Raw genomic sequence first — 16,200 nt, 5'->3', positions numbered from 1 at the left:
CCTAGTCCCTGTGTGCCTTGCAGTCTCAGCTCTCTATGGGCAGCGGTTTTTGAGCGTCGGTAGCCTTGACATGTTTCTTCATGGGAACTTGCTCCTAGAAGAGACGGGATTTTCCATGCAGCCCGAAAGTAGAAAAGAGTTCGCTGCCATCCTCGATCGTCGTCCTATCGGCAAGCACGTTGCAGGGCGTGTGATAAAGTCTTCCATGTGCTGCGGGTCGATGCAGTCCATTGTGCGGCCCGAAGCCTGACGTGCATGCTGGATAGTGTGACCTTGCCACCGTCGAAAGATATGTCACGCTAGACCCCAAGGGAGACATTCCTTTGTTCGGGCATCTTGGTCTTCATCAAATGTTCAGGCTTCTGATTGTTGTCCCCGATGTGTACTCCTTCCTTTGCCTTTCTTGGGAGAGGCAGCGATGTCCTGTTTTAGGTGTGCTATGACTCTCTTGTTTGTTTCCTTTTCTGCTTCCAGTGCTGATAATCGAGCTTGCAGTTCTGTAATCTTCCTATCTTTGGCCTGAACAGCCAAACGTGTGATGTCTCGGCCCTTGATGATGCCTTGAGTACGCAGGTCGTGCCTATTAAGAAGATCCACTAATTCCCTTTCGACTTCCAGACTCAGTCGAGAGCCGCTCAGTATACTGAGAGCTTCAGAAGCAAGCGTGGAGGGTTCAGGTTCAGGTAGGGCATACCCAGTAGCCCTTCTAGCCGGTGTACTGGACGGTGAGAGCAATCCGCTGCCTCTGGACTCATGGGTTGCGCTTGGAGTACTAAAGACATCGTCACTGAAAGGCCAAGTTTCGTCGGCGACACCGGTCTGCTCGGTCGTCTGCATAAAGTTCCTCTTGCCTGGGAATGTCAGACTCTCTGTGCGAGGAACTTTCTTCGGAGTTTCAAATGGCGCCTTCTCCAACATATCTTGCTCTACCATGAGAAGCTCTTCATCATTACTGGACGACCAATCGAAACTCTCGTCATGTTTATCATTCGCAAGCTCTTTCTTGTTCCGTCTCGTCTGGGGTGTCGGAGGGAGAGCGGGAAGGTCTTTCTTTTGAGGTGTCACCGGAGCGGGCACATTTGGCTCTGTACGGGAATTGCTGAGGACAGCAGCTTCTTCACGGACTTTGGCATCATCATTCCAGAGGAAGAACTTGCACCTTTTGTGCTGCGGCTTTTGGCAGGTGTAGACTATCGCCAGGCATCAATACAAGACCCAAATGTCCAGACAATTCACGTACACCATCTTCCGTGATTCTTGCCTCCATTTTTCACTTGAAACTTGTCTGCTGGCATCCGCGGCTCACAGTCGCAATGCCAGACACTGTTGAGGAAGGCCCCTCTTTTGGCGGTGCGACCGTTCCTCGTGGTGTAGGAGTTGGCCATCTCTGGTCTCTCATCACACGATGGTTTGCATTGGTGGCAATCGCGCCGTCATATGGTGCCGCAGCATGACCGTCTCATCGTTGTACTTGTGTTATGATGTACCATATCATATGTCTGTGCGCCAGATAGCTGAGGGTAGGTCACCAAAAAATCGACCTGACCATGAAGCCGACAATTTGGTGTGTTGATGCGATGACGCAAAATGGGAGGGTCATGATCCAGGTGGAGACGGTTGTGTCTGTCAGGTCAGGCTAGGGCCACACTGGGCACTCGGTAGGCTGGCAGGCTGGTCGTTTAGCCACCTGGGTGCCACCAGCAGCAAAATCTCAGAGACGCTACCAGTGCACGCAGGGCTACCTAGGCATCAGCCACACCTTCAAGCCTCATGTTGGGTTTGCTTCTCCAATACTAAGTACTTTGTTAGGGGGCCTTCTTAATCAATCTCCAATTGTATACCACTTTCACACCTGTCGTGTCCGGAATCCTCAACGCGACACGCTCCCCTTCCACCATCTCTGGACATACCACGGCCTGCATACAAACGCCATTCACAAGACCAACTGCTGCAATCAACGACTACCTACTTGCGACCTGTCCTCACCCACAGAAAACGCGCACACCACCAATTCCGACACGAGCCGATCCCTCCTTGCACAACCGAATGATGGTCATGCAAGCACACATTGCCCAAGACTGATAACACCGGTACAATCATGGCGCCCACGGGCGGTGGTGGAGGAGGAGGAGGCGGAGGAACAGGCGGCCTGGGTGGAGGGGGAAACATCAAGGTCGTGGTAAGAGTGCGACCGTTTAACAGTCGCGAGATCGATCGCAATGCAAAATGTATTGTTCAGATGCAAGATTCCCAGACCGTTCTGCAACCTCCTCCAGATGCAGAAGACCGTCTTCGAAAAGGTGGAAAGGATGGCGCAAGTGCGCAACGGACCTTCAAGTTCGACAAGTCCTACTGGTCTTTCAATAAGGCAGATCCAAACTATGCTGGTCAAGACAATCTCTTCAACGACCTGGGCGTCCCCTTACTCGACAACGCCTTTCAGGGCTATAACAACTGCATTTTTGCATATGGGCAGACGGGCTCCGGAAAGTCATACAGCATGATGGGTTATGGCGATGAGGCTGGCGTTATCCCCCGAATTTGTAGAGAAATGTTCGAGCGCATCAATGGGTTGCAGTCTGATCCACACCTGACTTGCACTGTCGAGGTCTCCTATCTGGAAATTTACAACGAACGGGTCAGAGATCTTTTGAATCCGGCTACCAAGGGCAATCTACGAGTCAGGGAACATCCTTCTACAGGACCTTATGTGGAGGATCTGGCCAAGTTGGCCGTCCGCTCCTTCAGCGAGATCGAGAACCTCATGGATGAAGGTAACAAAGCACGGACAGTGGCGGCCACAAACATGAACGAAACTTCCAGTCGCTCTCACGCGGTCTTCACCCTCACCCTCACCCAGAAGCGCCATGATGCGGAAACGAGTATGGACACTGAGAAGGTCGCAAAGATCAGCTTGGTCGACTTGGCTGGTTCCGAACGTGCAACCTCAACTGGTGCCACCGGTGCCCGTCTCAAGGAGGGAGCAGAGATCAATAGGTCACTCTCTACCCTTGGTCGGGTCATTGCGGCACTGGCAGACCTTTCCTCGGGCAAAAAGAGCTTGAAAGTGCCGTATCGAGATTCGGTGCTGACCTGGCTCCTGAAAGATTCACTTGGTGGTAACAGCATGACTGCGATGATTGCTGCGATCTCACCGGCCGACATAAATTTTGAGGAGACACTAAGCACCCTACGATACGCCGATTCGGCCAAGAGAATCAAGAACCACGCTGTGATTAACGAGGATCCAAACGCTCGCATGATCCGCGAGCTCAAAGAAGAACTTGCCAAACTCAGGAGCCAGCTTGGAGGACCTACTGCTACAGGTACCGAGGAGACCTACCCTGAAGGAACGCCACTGGATAAACAGATGGTCTCTATTGTGCAGACGGACGGCTCAGTCAAGCGTGTCAGTAAAGCCGAAATCATGGATCAGCTAAGTCAAAGTGAGAAGTTATACCAAGATCTCAATCAGACTTGGGAAGAAAAACTCCAAAAGACCGAACAGATTCACAAAGAGAGAGAAGCGGCGCTGGAAGAATTGGGCATCAGCATTGAAAAGGGTAATGTCGGCATGAGCACCCCTAAGAAGATGCCTCACTTGGTCAACCTGAGTGACGATCCCCTGCTAGCTGAGTGCCTCGTTTACAACCTGAAGCCAGGGGTTACCACAGTCGGAAATGTTGACTCGTCTGAAGCTTCTGAAATCAGATTGAAAGGGTCAAAAATCCTTGATCACCATTGCAAGCTCGAGCACATCGACAACGTGGTGACAATCATCCCCAATGAGGGTGCTGCTGTCATGGTGAATGGAGTGCGTGTTGACAAGCCCAAGAGGCTAAAAAGTGGGAATCGTATCATTCTAGGAGACTTCCACATCTTCAGGTTTAATAACCCGTTGGAGGCCAAAGCCGAGCGCGCCGAAAGAAGTCTACTCCGGCAATCCGTCACCGCCAGCCAGCTGAACTCGCCGACGCCATTCCGTCCTGGACACGAAAGGAGCTGGAGCGCTGCGGGATCTGAATTTGACGGTGAATCACGATCCCAGTCTCCCGGATTCAGCAGTAACAGAGACTCGGACTGGTTCTTCGCTCGTCGAGAGGCTGCCGGCGCCCTTCTAGGTTCAGATCCGAAAATCATGCAACTCACCGATGAGGAACTGGACAGTCTTTTCGAGAATATTCAGAGAGCACGAGAAGAGCGACGTGGGCGTTCCGACAACAAACAATTCGAACATGATGAAGACTCGGACGACCTGAGCTCTTTCCTTGTGCGTGACAAGTATATGTCGAATGGCACCATCGACAACTTTTCTCTCGACACTTCTCTGACACACCCTGGGACACCTTCTGTGCACGACAGCTCGCAAGACGACGGCGAACCGACCTTGACCCCCAGCCAGTTTGGACATCAAGCTCAGCACCAGATGCAGAAGGGTGAGGAAGAAGAGAAGCAAGGAGCTCCAGAGAACATATCCAAAGATGCAGAACGGGAATCTCAGGCGCTTCAGATGCAGCAAGAGTTGGAGCGAGCGAAACAGGCGTTTGAAGAAGAACTTCGGAAACAAAAAGAGGAATACGAGGCACAAATCAAGAAAATCGATCAAGATGTCAGGATACGAGAAGCTGCTCGAACGCCAGCTGGATTTCTGCCGCTCGAGGCTTCTGAGATTGCCGTTGCCCGGAACGTCGTGGAAAAATGGCAACAAAGAAACTACATTTTGATAGCGGAGGCAATATTGCAAAATGCCAGCCTTCTCAAGGAAGCACAGGTTATGAGCAAATTGCTGGAGCACGACACCAATTTTCAGTTTGTCATTTTGGACGTTGGTCAAGAACGGGGCTCGTCGTATGATCTCATCCTCCAAGACATCTCTGGGGACGATGATGATGCTCTAGCGGATGCGCGCAAGCCGTGTCTCGCCGTGAGGGTTATTGACAATCAGCTCAGCTGTATTCACCTTTGGTCGCTGGAAAAGCTGCGACTGCGAGTGGCCAAAATGCGTCAAATGCGCCAGTACAAGAATCAGCCAGAATATCTGCAGCATTTCCGTTTGGACAACCCCTTCCGTGACTCTGATCAACCCTTGTTTTCGCTGATTGGTGACGGGAGCATTCCTCTAACCGCTGTGTTTGAGACTCGGGTACAAGATTTTGTGGTCGAAATATCCTCGCCGTCGACAAGACAGATTGTTGGCAAGGTCAGGATGTCCCTGGAGCCATCGCTGGCAGAGTCTCCGCCCTCCACAATCAAGTTCAACATTGTTATGCGTGATTTCGTTGGCTTCGCCGAACACGAGGGGACGCAGGTGCATGCTCAGATGACGGTGCTAGGGACCGATGATGAGAGTGTGGCGACTACCCAGCCCATCCACGGGTTTGGTGACGGCCCAGTACGCTTTGAGAGCATTCACAACTTGAGCATTCGTCGGTCCGGGGAGAAATCTGCCACTCTGAAGATCGCCATTTTTGCCCAAGTCAGCTCGACGCATCTCGACAAGCTGATCAGCTGGGATGAGCTTCGTGAAATGAATGAACACCCTCCGGATCAGCAACCATCTCATCGCTTGCCCGAGTCTGAATACTCGATGGAAGAACGGCATGATGTCTTTGCAAAGGTCCAGATTCTAGAGCTCGCAGAAAACGGCCTGTACATGCCCGTGGAAGTCATACACAACAGCCCGAATGATATCGGGGCATTCCAGTTGCACCAGGGACTTCAACGTCGGATCTCCATCAATCTGACTCATGTCCTGACCGAAGGTCTGCCATGGGACGACCTGAAGTCTTTGCGGGTTGGGGAAGTTCATCAACTAGACTCATCCGGCCGCATTACCGACATTGCGTCCGTCACCCCAGATATCCCGCTCAAACAAATCCAAGAACCTATGATCAAAGACAACGCCGATGGGACGTCCAACATAACGATTGTAGGACAATGGGACAGCTCATTACACAAAACCCTCCTCCTTGACCGGGCCACCAGCGAGAATTGTCGAGTTCAGATATCGTTGCGGTGGGACGTTGTCTCCAGTCGCCTGGGACACGATCATTCTATGAAATTCTCCATCGACCAACAGGTGCAGATCTTGCCGCGATCCTACGTTCGTCCACAATCTATGTTCAAATCATTTTGGAACCAGACTCGAATAACACACGCCACAGACGGAGTGTTCTCGATTGTTGTGTTGCCAATCAGCGCAAAGAGAGCAGCCGATCTATGGCGTCTGGATACTTCAAAGAATTACATCAATGGAGAAGAACTTCTCGGGAATTGGCAGCCACGAGGAATTTCGTTGGTCAAAGACTACTTGATAGCCCGGAGAAAAAGGCGTCAATTAGAGGACATTGAATCCGCCAAAGCCGCATTGGGATTGCGCAGACTTAGTATAACCGCACAAAGAGGTCGGTCTCGCACAGTATCGCCTTCTGTGATAGATTCCCGAGAAGAAGAACTTCTACGCAAATACCTCGCCATCTGGATGAAGCCGAGTGCCGACATGAAGAACCCCATCTTCGACAACGGCGACGAGAGCACGTGTCCCCGACCGTCGCCAACACCGACGACTGAGACATCGCGAACATCGTCGACCCGCTACCGAGCCACCGTCACTCATGTGCCCAAGAACACAGCATCTCTCAAGTCCGGCTACCTTCTCATGCCTTCGGAATCTTACGAGACCTCCCCTTCCGGCAACCACGCCAGCGTCATGCAGTGGAAACGACGGTTTGTCGACCTGCGCCCCCCGTATCTTTACATCCAGTCCGTTCCTGACGGCGAGGGGATCAACGCGGTAAATCTCACCCACGCACGGATCGATCACGACCCAGACTTCAAGCGCTTACTTGGCGGCGGATCAACCATTTCACACGACGGTGCCGAATTTTCTTCAACAGAGCAGCAGCACCAGCGGGGTCACAGAAGAGCCGGGAGCAATGCCGAACTCCACGGCCTAGCTCACGTGTTCGCCGTGTATGGCGAGCAGAATACCTTCTTGTTCGCAGCGCGAAACGAGAGTCAAAAGCTCGAATGGATCCTGAAGATTGATCAGAGTTACTTTGCCAATGACGAGGAGCAAGATCAGGTCGAGGTGTGAGAGAAGGAGTGACGTCCAGCCCACCCTGGAGATGGTGTGGCCGAGTTTTTTGAGGACGACGCAGGCTTTTGTTTGCGATCCGGTATCTGAACAGGTAGTGAGGGAGGTTATCTCGATGCGAATGTGGTTACATATCGATTGGAAACTGAAAAAATAAAACAAAACACACACACACACATGACTTGGACGTGGACTGAGCAGAGCGATTATAGATCTGACTTGAAGATACCCCTTTGGTTGTTATCAATATGACTCTTTTTTTGGGAAATCCATACATCCTTTTGCCGTCCCGCGACGGAGCTGGCCCGGCTCAGGGCTATCTTGCCATCCAAGTCTCTCGGTGTAAAGCTCCCGCTCATACCATTTCACTGTACAATGGACGGTTGCTGCTATCATGTCCTGGTATCGTACAACAGGAACATGCACTAGGCAGAAAAAACACCCCGGCCGGCCAAAACAGGTCTCTAAATCTGAGTTTGCCTTTGGGTCCGCAGTAAATCATTCTCCAGGCGTGATATTCACGATCGGCATCGATCTTGTAAATAGCAAAAAAGAATAGAAGAGTCCCTGAGTGTGCATACGTAATAGAGAAGGACCGGCTAGTCAGACCCCAAGCAAGGTTCCGAGACATGATGGAAAAAAGAAAGGGTACAACTCGCTGCCCAGACGAATAATGTGCGTTTCTGGCCCACCAGGCTGTGCAATAGGCCGTCAAAATTGGCAAAGGAAGCCACAAGATGGTCATTACCACCAGAACCAAGCCTTTTGAGGCGCAGCTAATGTCGTTGTGCATCACCGCTCTCTTATTGACCGACAATCCGGAGAACTGGGGACGCCGGCCGAGGTCTTCTGAGAGGGTTTGATGGCATACTGTAGACCAGTTGCCAAATGCTTGCTGTGCAACCACAAAAAGTCAGTTTCTTCTCAGAAGATTCGAAAATGTGTGGGAAAGCGGTTTGGACTTGGAGGGCACATGGGAGCTCACTCTCTGGTTGAAGCAGTCTTCGCGGAAATCCTTCCCTGCTGTCCACGCTGCCCGAGAATTGTCGACATACATATAGACAAGGCCGAGGATAGATGACGCCAACAGAAGTAGATTGAACGCCCACTTTGCCAAACTCTTCTTGGTCCCTATTGGCGCAGAACCGCACGGCAGAAGCGTACAAGCTCTAGTCTTTCGAATAGTCCTCGTAGCTTGCTGTTGCGCGGCACCCGCTGGTGTAGAAGTAGTGTTGCTGTTTGCTGTTCGCAGGAGACTTGGTGAGAGGATGGCAGGTGGGCTTGAGGCATGGACGGAGATCTGTGGCGTGCCCACTGGGAGTGAGCTCAGCCTGATAGGGGCAGGAGCGTGTTGAGCCGGCGAGATGAAGGTAGTAGCACTTGATGCAAGCGCCATTGAGATCAAATGGTTTCCAGATGGCAATGAACAGAGAGATTCAGTACAGCGCAGGTGTTGTTCTTCAATCTCGATGCGGTCCGAAGACGGCTTTTCGTCGTTGTCGTGGGTGTAGCGGGAAGGCGGTGTGAACACATTCCAGTTTGGGGAAAGCTCGTTCGCCTTGCATGAAGCAGGCACAAGGCAGAATGAGCACCATTGCAAGGGAATCAGCCTGACAGCCTGATGGCTACTTGGAACTTGGAGAGTCCTCCCAGCCTGATGTACGGTCGATTCAGCCTTGTCGTTGTTAACGTGAGCACGTGCACGAGGCTTGGGTGAGGCTGTCTAGTTGTATGGATGACGTAAGGAATCAGTCATTTCTTGGCATACCGAGTATGTCTTGGCGCTTCATCATCTTTTCGTCTTCACTTCTCGTAAAGTATTCAACATGCTGTATTATCGACATTCCCGTTACTTCCATCATCAGCCGCTCGTGGAAAGGGCCTCTTCCTAAAGACGGCACAGATTTATTGGTATCACTTGACCTATGCTGGCAAGGCTGGGAACTCTCGACAGGACTTTGATGTCATATCTGGCTACTTGGCGCCACATCCGAAGTTTCAAGCCAGGGTCCAACAGGACGGACCGTCTCGCCGCATCTCCAGCATCAACCCGGTGACAGCATCGCATTTCAACAAATCCATGACAATTGGGTTCTGAGAGCGGCCGGCCTAGGGCGCCATGGCGCTCACTAGGGTCGCCTTTTGACTCACGATCGACACATGGCAGCAATGTCGCTCTGCCCGCGATCGACGAGAAGCTTTGAGGGCAAAGCCCAGAGGTAAGACGAATCGAACCATTTTGTCTATCCTAGCACTCAGGCCATTAGGCTGAGCATGTTTCCACTTTCACAACTAGCCCGTGAAGCAAACCTTTGTATCATGATTATCCTCGTATAGAGAGCTCACTCGTTGACATCATCCATCATACATCCTCCCTACTCCCCTTTTACTAAAGCCAAATTCCTCCCCTTCCTTTTTGCAGAGAGGTCGAAGCATATTCTCGTGCAACATTGTTTCCCGAACCCTTGATCTCTTCCAGCATGCCTCGCCATTTCCCTCCTTTCTCAGCTCGACATCACCATATGTCCAGCTCGACCGCAGCCACAGCGTCGGCCTCGAACAGCCAGCAGCAGCATCACCACCACCACCACCATCTTCCTCGTAACAATGACCCCGATCGAGACTTCCTGTCACGTCGAGCTCGCACAAAGAACCATGTCATTGCCATGGTCGGGGAATTCGTGGGCACCACGCTTTTCCTATGGTTCGCCTTTGCAGGTGCACAAGCCACGGCCATTACAGGTGGAGGTGTAGCCAATACCCCGACCCAGATCACCTTGACGAGTTTGGCCTTTGGCTTTTCGCTGCTCGTCACGGTGTGGGCATTCTACAGAATCTCGGGGGGACTGTTCAACCCAGCAGTATGTTTTCTCTGCACTTGTTTGAGGTATTCCTGGCGCACCTCGAAAAACTGATCGAATCTGAACGTCAGGTAACCCTTGGCCTCGTCATCACAAAGAATCTCCCCTGGGTTCGCGGCCTGCTCCTCTTCCCAGCCCAAATCCTCGGCGGCATCGTCGCGGCCGCCCTCGTCAGATGCATGTTTCCCGGCCCGCTGGTCGTGGGCACGACGCTGAGCAACAACACCACGCCCGCACAGGGCGTTTTTATTGAAATGTTCCTCACCTCGCTCCTGGTGTTCACCATCCTCATGCTCGCCGCGGAGAAGCACTACGCCACCTTCATGGCCCCTGTGGGCATCGGCCTCGCGCTGTTCGTCGGCATGATGGCCGGCCTCCCTTACACGGGTTCCTCGATGAACCCGGCGCGGAGCTTCGGCCCCGCCGTCGCGGCCCCTTACTTCCCCGGATACCATTACATTTACTGGTTCGGTCCCATCATGGGCTCCCTGCTGGCTTCCGCCTACTACGGCTTCGTCAAGTATTTCCGGTACGAGGAGGCGAACCCGGGCCAGGACGCCGTCAGTCCCGAGGAGAAGAGCAGGGATGAGGAGATGGGTGCTCCTTAGGCACCTTCCACTCCCGTTTATCTAATATCGTCAAATCCAAAAAAGAGTTCGCTCAAGCTGGCATGAATGTTTCGTCTCGTTATAGGGCTATGGGGCCTACAGAAGGAATTAGGCTCAAAAATGCATGTTCATGCACCAAAAAGGGCAATGGAGAACGAAAAATGACCGAGGAACAAAACAAAATGGAATCGCCCACTAGGTCGGACTTTGAGGACAAATGGGGAACAATGGGATTTGATGGGTCCTGCCATGTCATGGTGAAGAGTCCTTTGGAGGTGGGGGAGGGGGAGGAATTTGCCCGGTACCAGACCGATAGGGGCAATATCACTGCGATCTGTAATATATGTGGGTGTTCATGAATGACGAGCAATACTATTATTCAGTGAAGCATGCAGCGACAAGCGTCAAGCGGTTACTGCAGACGAGAAGGTTGGCACGGATGACGTCTGTCTAATTACTCGATACTAGTGTCGGGGCCATCCTGTCAACCACGTATATTCGAACCTGGTAGGAGAAACACGCTGGGAAATATAAATCTTCATTTGAGGACATTTTTGATCCTTGGGCTCTGCTTTTTGCCATAGATAACTCCAGGAACTTCCAATGGCATCGCCAGACCCTATACAGGTCCTGTCCTTGCGTGTATTGGATGGAAACTCCTTTCGTCTCCCCATCATCAAACCCGACAGAATGCCATTCTGCATTTCCGATTGAGGCAAATGAAGAGTGGTTGTCCAAAGATCGCCGGTGCATCCCCAGTGAGAAAGCACATTTCGCCCGTTGATATCACCCGCTTCGATGGCGCCTTGAGAGCCATAATCTCGCCTGCTTTCCAGCTCCTTCTGGTCCCAGTGCAGCCGACCGTCAGGATGTGCCACATGGTCATCCATCGTTGCAACCACACATTTCCACACCAAAGCGATTCTTTGCAGACCAGTATCCAGCAATTTTCAATTGTGCAGCCCTTGCAAGACGATAGCCGACTTTTCATTCCCACACCGACGCGTTGAGTGTTGCCATCGCCCTTGCTCTTGGTCATGACATGAGATTCCCAAAACACCTTTCCATAAAGCACGCCGAAGGTCTTGACCACGATGTCCTCCCTTGTACCATTCCAAACTCCCGTAATCAGTCACTTACAACATCGTCAAGTCTTTTGTCATAAATCATAATCTCATAGAGCCAACAGTGCGCCCGCCTCTTCAAGAGACTTTTCAGAGCTCCAGCCTCCCTTTCTATCTTCGTGTCGAATTCTCTGTACACCAATATCTGACCTTTTGTCAAAACTTTTCACAAGCTGATGTTTTTGTGCAACTCAGGTCTTCCGTTATTAACGCCGTAACCAATCGAACTTTTTTCTAGGATCCGTCCCATTCGCTTGTGGTTCCACTTGTACACTTCGGTCGTATAGCTCGCTGCGTGGGTCCGCAGAATCCTGTTGTCCAAGGTTAGAAACGAGGGCTTGCGCATGATCCTAGTAAACTATCTCACCTCTGACTCCTCAACGATCTTGGTTTCCAAGATCAACTTGATGATCTCGTCAGTTCGAACAGACCTTTGGGGGAAGCTGTAGGGGTTTTCCAAACTGCGTTGAATGCCAACAATGACATCTCCCATGATTTCAAATTTCTTCCAGTTGATGTTCGTGCCGATAAATGTCTGGTTTGCCGAAGCAGCCATCGTAAGATCTTGTCGCACAAGGGGGAGAAACGGGATTCGTTCCCCTGGAGAATTGTCCCAAGCCATGCGATATGCGGCATGAGATCTCGATATGCCCATGAGAATGGTCAACCTCAGAAATTGCTTCTGCACCTCCGGAGGGATCAGATCTCGAGTTGCCCCCAATCGAGCAATCTCATGACCAGTGATGCCTGCCACGATAGCGCCGAGGGAATTGTAATTATTCAGTTGCCTCACTTTCCATGCTAGTGCCATAAACTTTTCCAAAGCTCTCGCTCGGTGCTTTGGCTTGTCTCGAAGTAGGATCATGCCAGAAACAAACAAGGCCAGATGATTGAAATTCTTCACCATGGCGCCGATGTTATCACCGGAGCTGGACTTCCTTTTCTGAGAGGTAGAAATAGAGACATGCCGAACAAAATCCCGGGGTCTGATCGCCGAGTACACAGTCCAATCGATCCGTGTAATTTCCCTGGCAAGGTCGTCGAGGGTGCTTTCCATGAATAGATGCCATTGGAACTTGGTGAGGCGAAATCGAGGCACTGGCCTGAATCTTTCGGCTTCCAGCTTCGCATTTTCCAGCTGGAGAAAGTTTGCGTATGACTGACTGGAGGGATTACTTGATCTCATCATGCTGGATGACATTGAAGGCACATTGGATCCACGTGCAGACAAAGTCGTCCCGTCAAGATTGTCGCAATTCTCATCTTCTTCCCGCCGTCCCTTGCGACCCAATTTTGCCATATTTTCAGTGCTCGGCGATGGAACCAGGGTTGATGACGAACTCGACGTCCCTGCTTTATGACTGCCTCCGCCACTTTTTTTACCCGATGCTGAGGTAGAATCATTAAAGGCCCAATCCAAATCTTCATCGGGAATGATGGTGTCCAGGTTGTTGCTTATCTCTCTAGCAGCAGGTGCGAACACTTTGCTCTTCTCGATACTTTGCACAAAAGGGATAGCGATATCACGAGCAGGGCCAGGAGAAAAATCTCCGGGATACGTGGCAGTCCATTGAGCCAATACCTGTAGGTAGCGAAGCATCTCTGCGACCTTGGTGAAGTGAACCATTTTACTTTTTTCCACCTTCATGAACTGGTCAATGATAGCGGTCAGCAACATTTGTGGGGTTGCAAAAGCACGGTACAGACACAAAAAGGACGGGACAAATTTAGAATCTGTCTTGTTCGTGGGTAGCAGGAGGAGCTTGTCAACCAATTCTTGAAACGGAACCCCGCGCTCGATGTTTGGCGAACCCTCGTCAACTTTGAGAGCGCCCAAAGAAGAGCCCAAAGCTTCCACTTCAGTCCGAGGGGAAAGCTCATGAGAGTCTTCGTCCATATTAAGGAAAGTCTGATATGCCCGGCTGTCAATGGTGGATGCTGACTCAGGACGAAGCATTGATTTTACATAATAGGAGTCGGGCGTTTCGGGAACTGCTGTTGTCGAGGTCTCGAGAGGGGATGTCAATTTGCCGGTGTAGTCCCCGGAAGACATAGGTGTATGAGGCTCGGCCGGACGGCGCTGGGACTGAGGAACAGCTGTTGTATCCAACTTGAGTTTGGCCTTACGACCGGCCGGAGCCACATCCTCCGTTTCCGAAGATTGACTATATTCGTTCTCAGACTCAATGAGTGCTTGTCGCACCGAAAGGTTCAGCAGTAGTTCCTTAGACTTTGATACTTGTAATCGGCTGTTCGATCGGCTCCTGCTTCGAGCTGCTTTCGGCGAGGGATCCCTTGAGACAACGCGCTGGCTGCCTGAAGACTCGGTGGAAGTATACGAAGACTTGCTTGCTCGGATAGAGGCTTGATTCGTTGTTAGCTAAGAGTCCATTGCTCGTGTGGTAACAGATGTCGGACGTGATATTCGGGTCACAAGAACATGACTGTGAAATGATATATTGGGAAGTCTATGTGTGCTAGACAATAGACACGGGAAGCGAAATGAGAAATTGAAGTTCAGGTGGCGGGGAGGAACCACCGTCCTGTGGACGGAGAGAACGGGCAGCTCATATGGCAATGACGACTTACCTCGCGGAGAGGCAATGACTCGATGAATCATTGCAAGGAAACACTGCTTGGTGTTCTCAGGAGACCTTATGGAAATTTCGGCAATGGCGACCTTGGCAAGATTACGGCGGACAGTCTCGTGGAAGCGTGGGCTGATCTGGCGGGAATCGTCGTCGACGTCGCATTTGGCAGCAACAAGCATACAAGGCACGCCAGTATTGGTCATGGAGGCTTCAGTAACGTCGTTAGCGGGAGGCCCAGCTTCCTTGGGAGGGATATGATTGTTTGAGACCAGCGGCAGGAAGATTGTGAGTGGGAACTTACTCAATGCGGCCGGGACGTCGGCGACGCTTTCCTTGTCAGAGACGTCGTAAAGGCAAAAGACACCGTCAATTTCGGGTAGAGGAACCCCATTTATGTATGGTGGCCATTCGATTCTCCGCTCGCTGCTGAAGTCGACATCCTCGAAGAGCAGCTCAAAGAGTTGAATTTGATAGCACCTGTCTCTAATCCGCACTTCAATCGAGGTTCGAGTCCGCTCTTTCCCAATGGCGTTTCGAATGAAGCTGGTTTTACCAGAGTTGCGAGAACCAAGCACCAGCAAGTTAATGGATGAGGTCGACTCTGATTCACTCGCCTAGAGGCAGATCGAGGGTCAATATAGCTACCGAGCACTGGGACTGCTAAAAGGGCGAGGCCAGAAGGGCAAGACGTACCTTGTTCGGTAGCTTCGCCTCGAGGGAATAGCCAGAAGGTGGGTGACGATCTGAGCGCCGGGTGTTTGTGCCACGGTCTGGAGAAGTCAATGAGTCGACCCGAGCATGAGGTTTAGAGCTTCGGTGGCTGGTATCAGAGGGTTTGACAACGGCTGATGGACGCCTTTGGTGGTGCTGGTCTTTGCGTCGATCAACAGTGGGGGCCGAGTTGTGCCTTTCCCTAACTCTGAGAGGTGGCTCAACAGCCTTTGCGTCGAGTGATCGGTACCGTGTGGAACGTGAATCCATGGGTTAGGGCTGGAGGGTCAGGTTCAAATCACTGCATAGCTACTGGTACCAGCACTGGACAGGCTCAGGTTGGTCCTTTGAGAAACCACTCGTTGCAGAGAGATGACGACCAGAGAATTGGAAACTGGTGGAGGTCATGGATTTCTGGGACATCAAGACACCAAGTCAATGGGTCTTTGTGATGAACTAGCGGGAGTCGGGACGAGATGAATGAGGTTAGAAGTTCGAGCAGCGCTCCGTGTCGAGGAGAGATATGGACAGGGGACTAGACGAATCAAGCAGGTGGGAAGAGGGAATCGGGTGGTAATTGTCTGTCGGTTTCAGGTGGTGATAGTGAGCAGTGTCTCTAAACCAGGTTCGGAGAGATGAATGAGCGTGAACAAAGTCAGGGTTTGTGAGAACGGAAGCGAGTGTCGATCGAGGCAGGATTGAGAGGAAAAGGGTGAGGTTTAGCACAAGCAGGCTCCGTAGGGTATCGGCGGAGGGTGGGTATCTCAGAGGTCCGAGGCTGGATCAACTGTGGAGAGGGTAATCTAGCCCGTCGACGTGGATTTCGAGTTGGTTCTGGGCCCAACGAGGGGAGGAGACACGGCTGGACGGAAGGGCCTGAATTGTGAGAGACGAGTGCGCTGTTTGAGATGAAGGGAAGACTGAGATTGAGGTTGGGGTTGCGCCTGCGGTCACAGTATCGGTTGGGGAAGAGGGTTGAAGGGTCTTCAGAAGGAGGAGGAGAAGGAGAATGAAGGATTTAGAAGTACCTCGTATCGATGGATTTCGAGGTTTGGTTGGCAAAGGGAAGTGGGAAAAGTGTCGGACACCAAGCACCTTTCAGTTTTAGGTGAGTTGATGAGAAGGTCGGCCCCATGTGAGAAGGACTTGGGTGACTCCGAACAATAACGTCAGTAGTCGAGTTTTCCTGGTCAGGTACTGCCACCCAGT

General features: G+C 51.7%; 4 protein-coding genes across 4 annotated transcripts; 2 read left to right on the top strand and 2 right to left on the bottom strand.

The window, feature by feature from the left end:
• Positions 1–354: 354 nt before the first annotated feature.
• On the bottom strand, positions 355–1,385 carry AYO21_05776 (hypothetical protein; the record flags this gene model as incomplete). Its single annotated transcript, XM_022655743.1, has 2 exons — positions 355–1,190; positions 1,241–1,385. 2 exons carry the CDS (start codon positions 1,383–1,385, stop codon positions 355–357), a joined length of 981 nt encoding a protein of 326 aa, XP_022512047.1.
• Positions 1,386–2,098: 713 nt separating this feature from the next.
• AYO21_05775 (hypothetical protein) lies at positions 2,099–7,096 on the top strand (the record flags this gene model as incomplete). The annotated part of the gene is made up of 2 exons (XM_022655742.1): positions 2,099–2,179; positions 2,240–7,096. 2 exons carry the CDS (start codon positions 2,099–2,101, stop codon positions 7,094–7,096), a joined length of 4,938 nt encoding a protein of 1,645 aa, XP_022512046.1.
• A 2,522-nt stretch (positions 7,097–9,618) lies between these two features.
• AYO21_05774 (hypothetical protein) lies at positions 9,619–10,565 on the top strand (the record flags this gene model as incomplete). The annotated part of the gene is made up of 2 exons (XM_022655741.1): positions 9,619–9,957; positions 10,029–10,565. The coding sequence occupies 2 exons, from the start codon at positions 9,619–9,621 to the stop codon at positions 10,563–10,565; spliced, it is 876 nt and encodes a 291-aa protein (XP_022512045.1).
• A 1,482-nt stretch (positions 10,566–12,047) lies between these two features.
• On the bottom strand, positions 12,048–15,261 carry AYO21_05773 (hypothetical protein; the record flags this gene model as incomplete). Its single annotated transcript, XM_022655740.1, has 3 exons — positions 12,048–14,005; positions 14,279–14,894; positions 14,974–15,261. 3 exons carry the CDS (start codon positions 15,259–15,261, stop codon positions 12,048–12,050), a joined length of 2,862 nt encoding a protein of 953 aa, XP_022512044.1.
• Between the last annotated feature and the right edge of the window lie 939 nt (positions 15,262–16,200).

Source organism: Fonsecaea monophora (assembly GCF_001642475.1).
Source record: "Fonsecaea monophora strain CBS 269.37 chromosome Unknown Scaff37, whole genome shotgun sequence".
In the NCBI taxonomy this organism is placed as follows: Eukaryota; Fungi; Ascomycota; class Eurotiomycetes; order Chaetothyriales; family Herpotrichiellaceae; genus Fonsecaea; species Fonsecaea monophora.
This window is presented reverse-complemented; position numbering and strand designations above follow the sequence as displayed.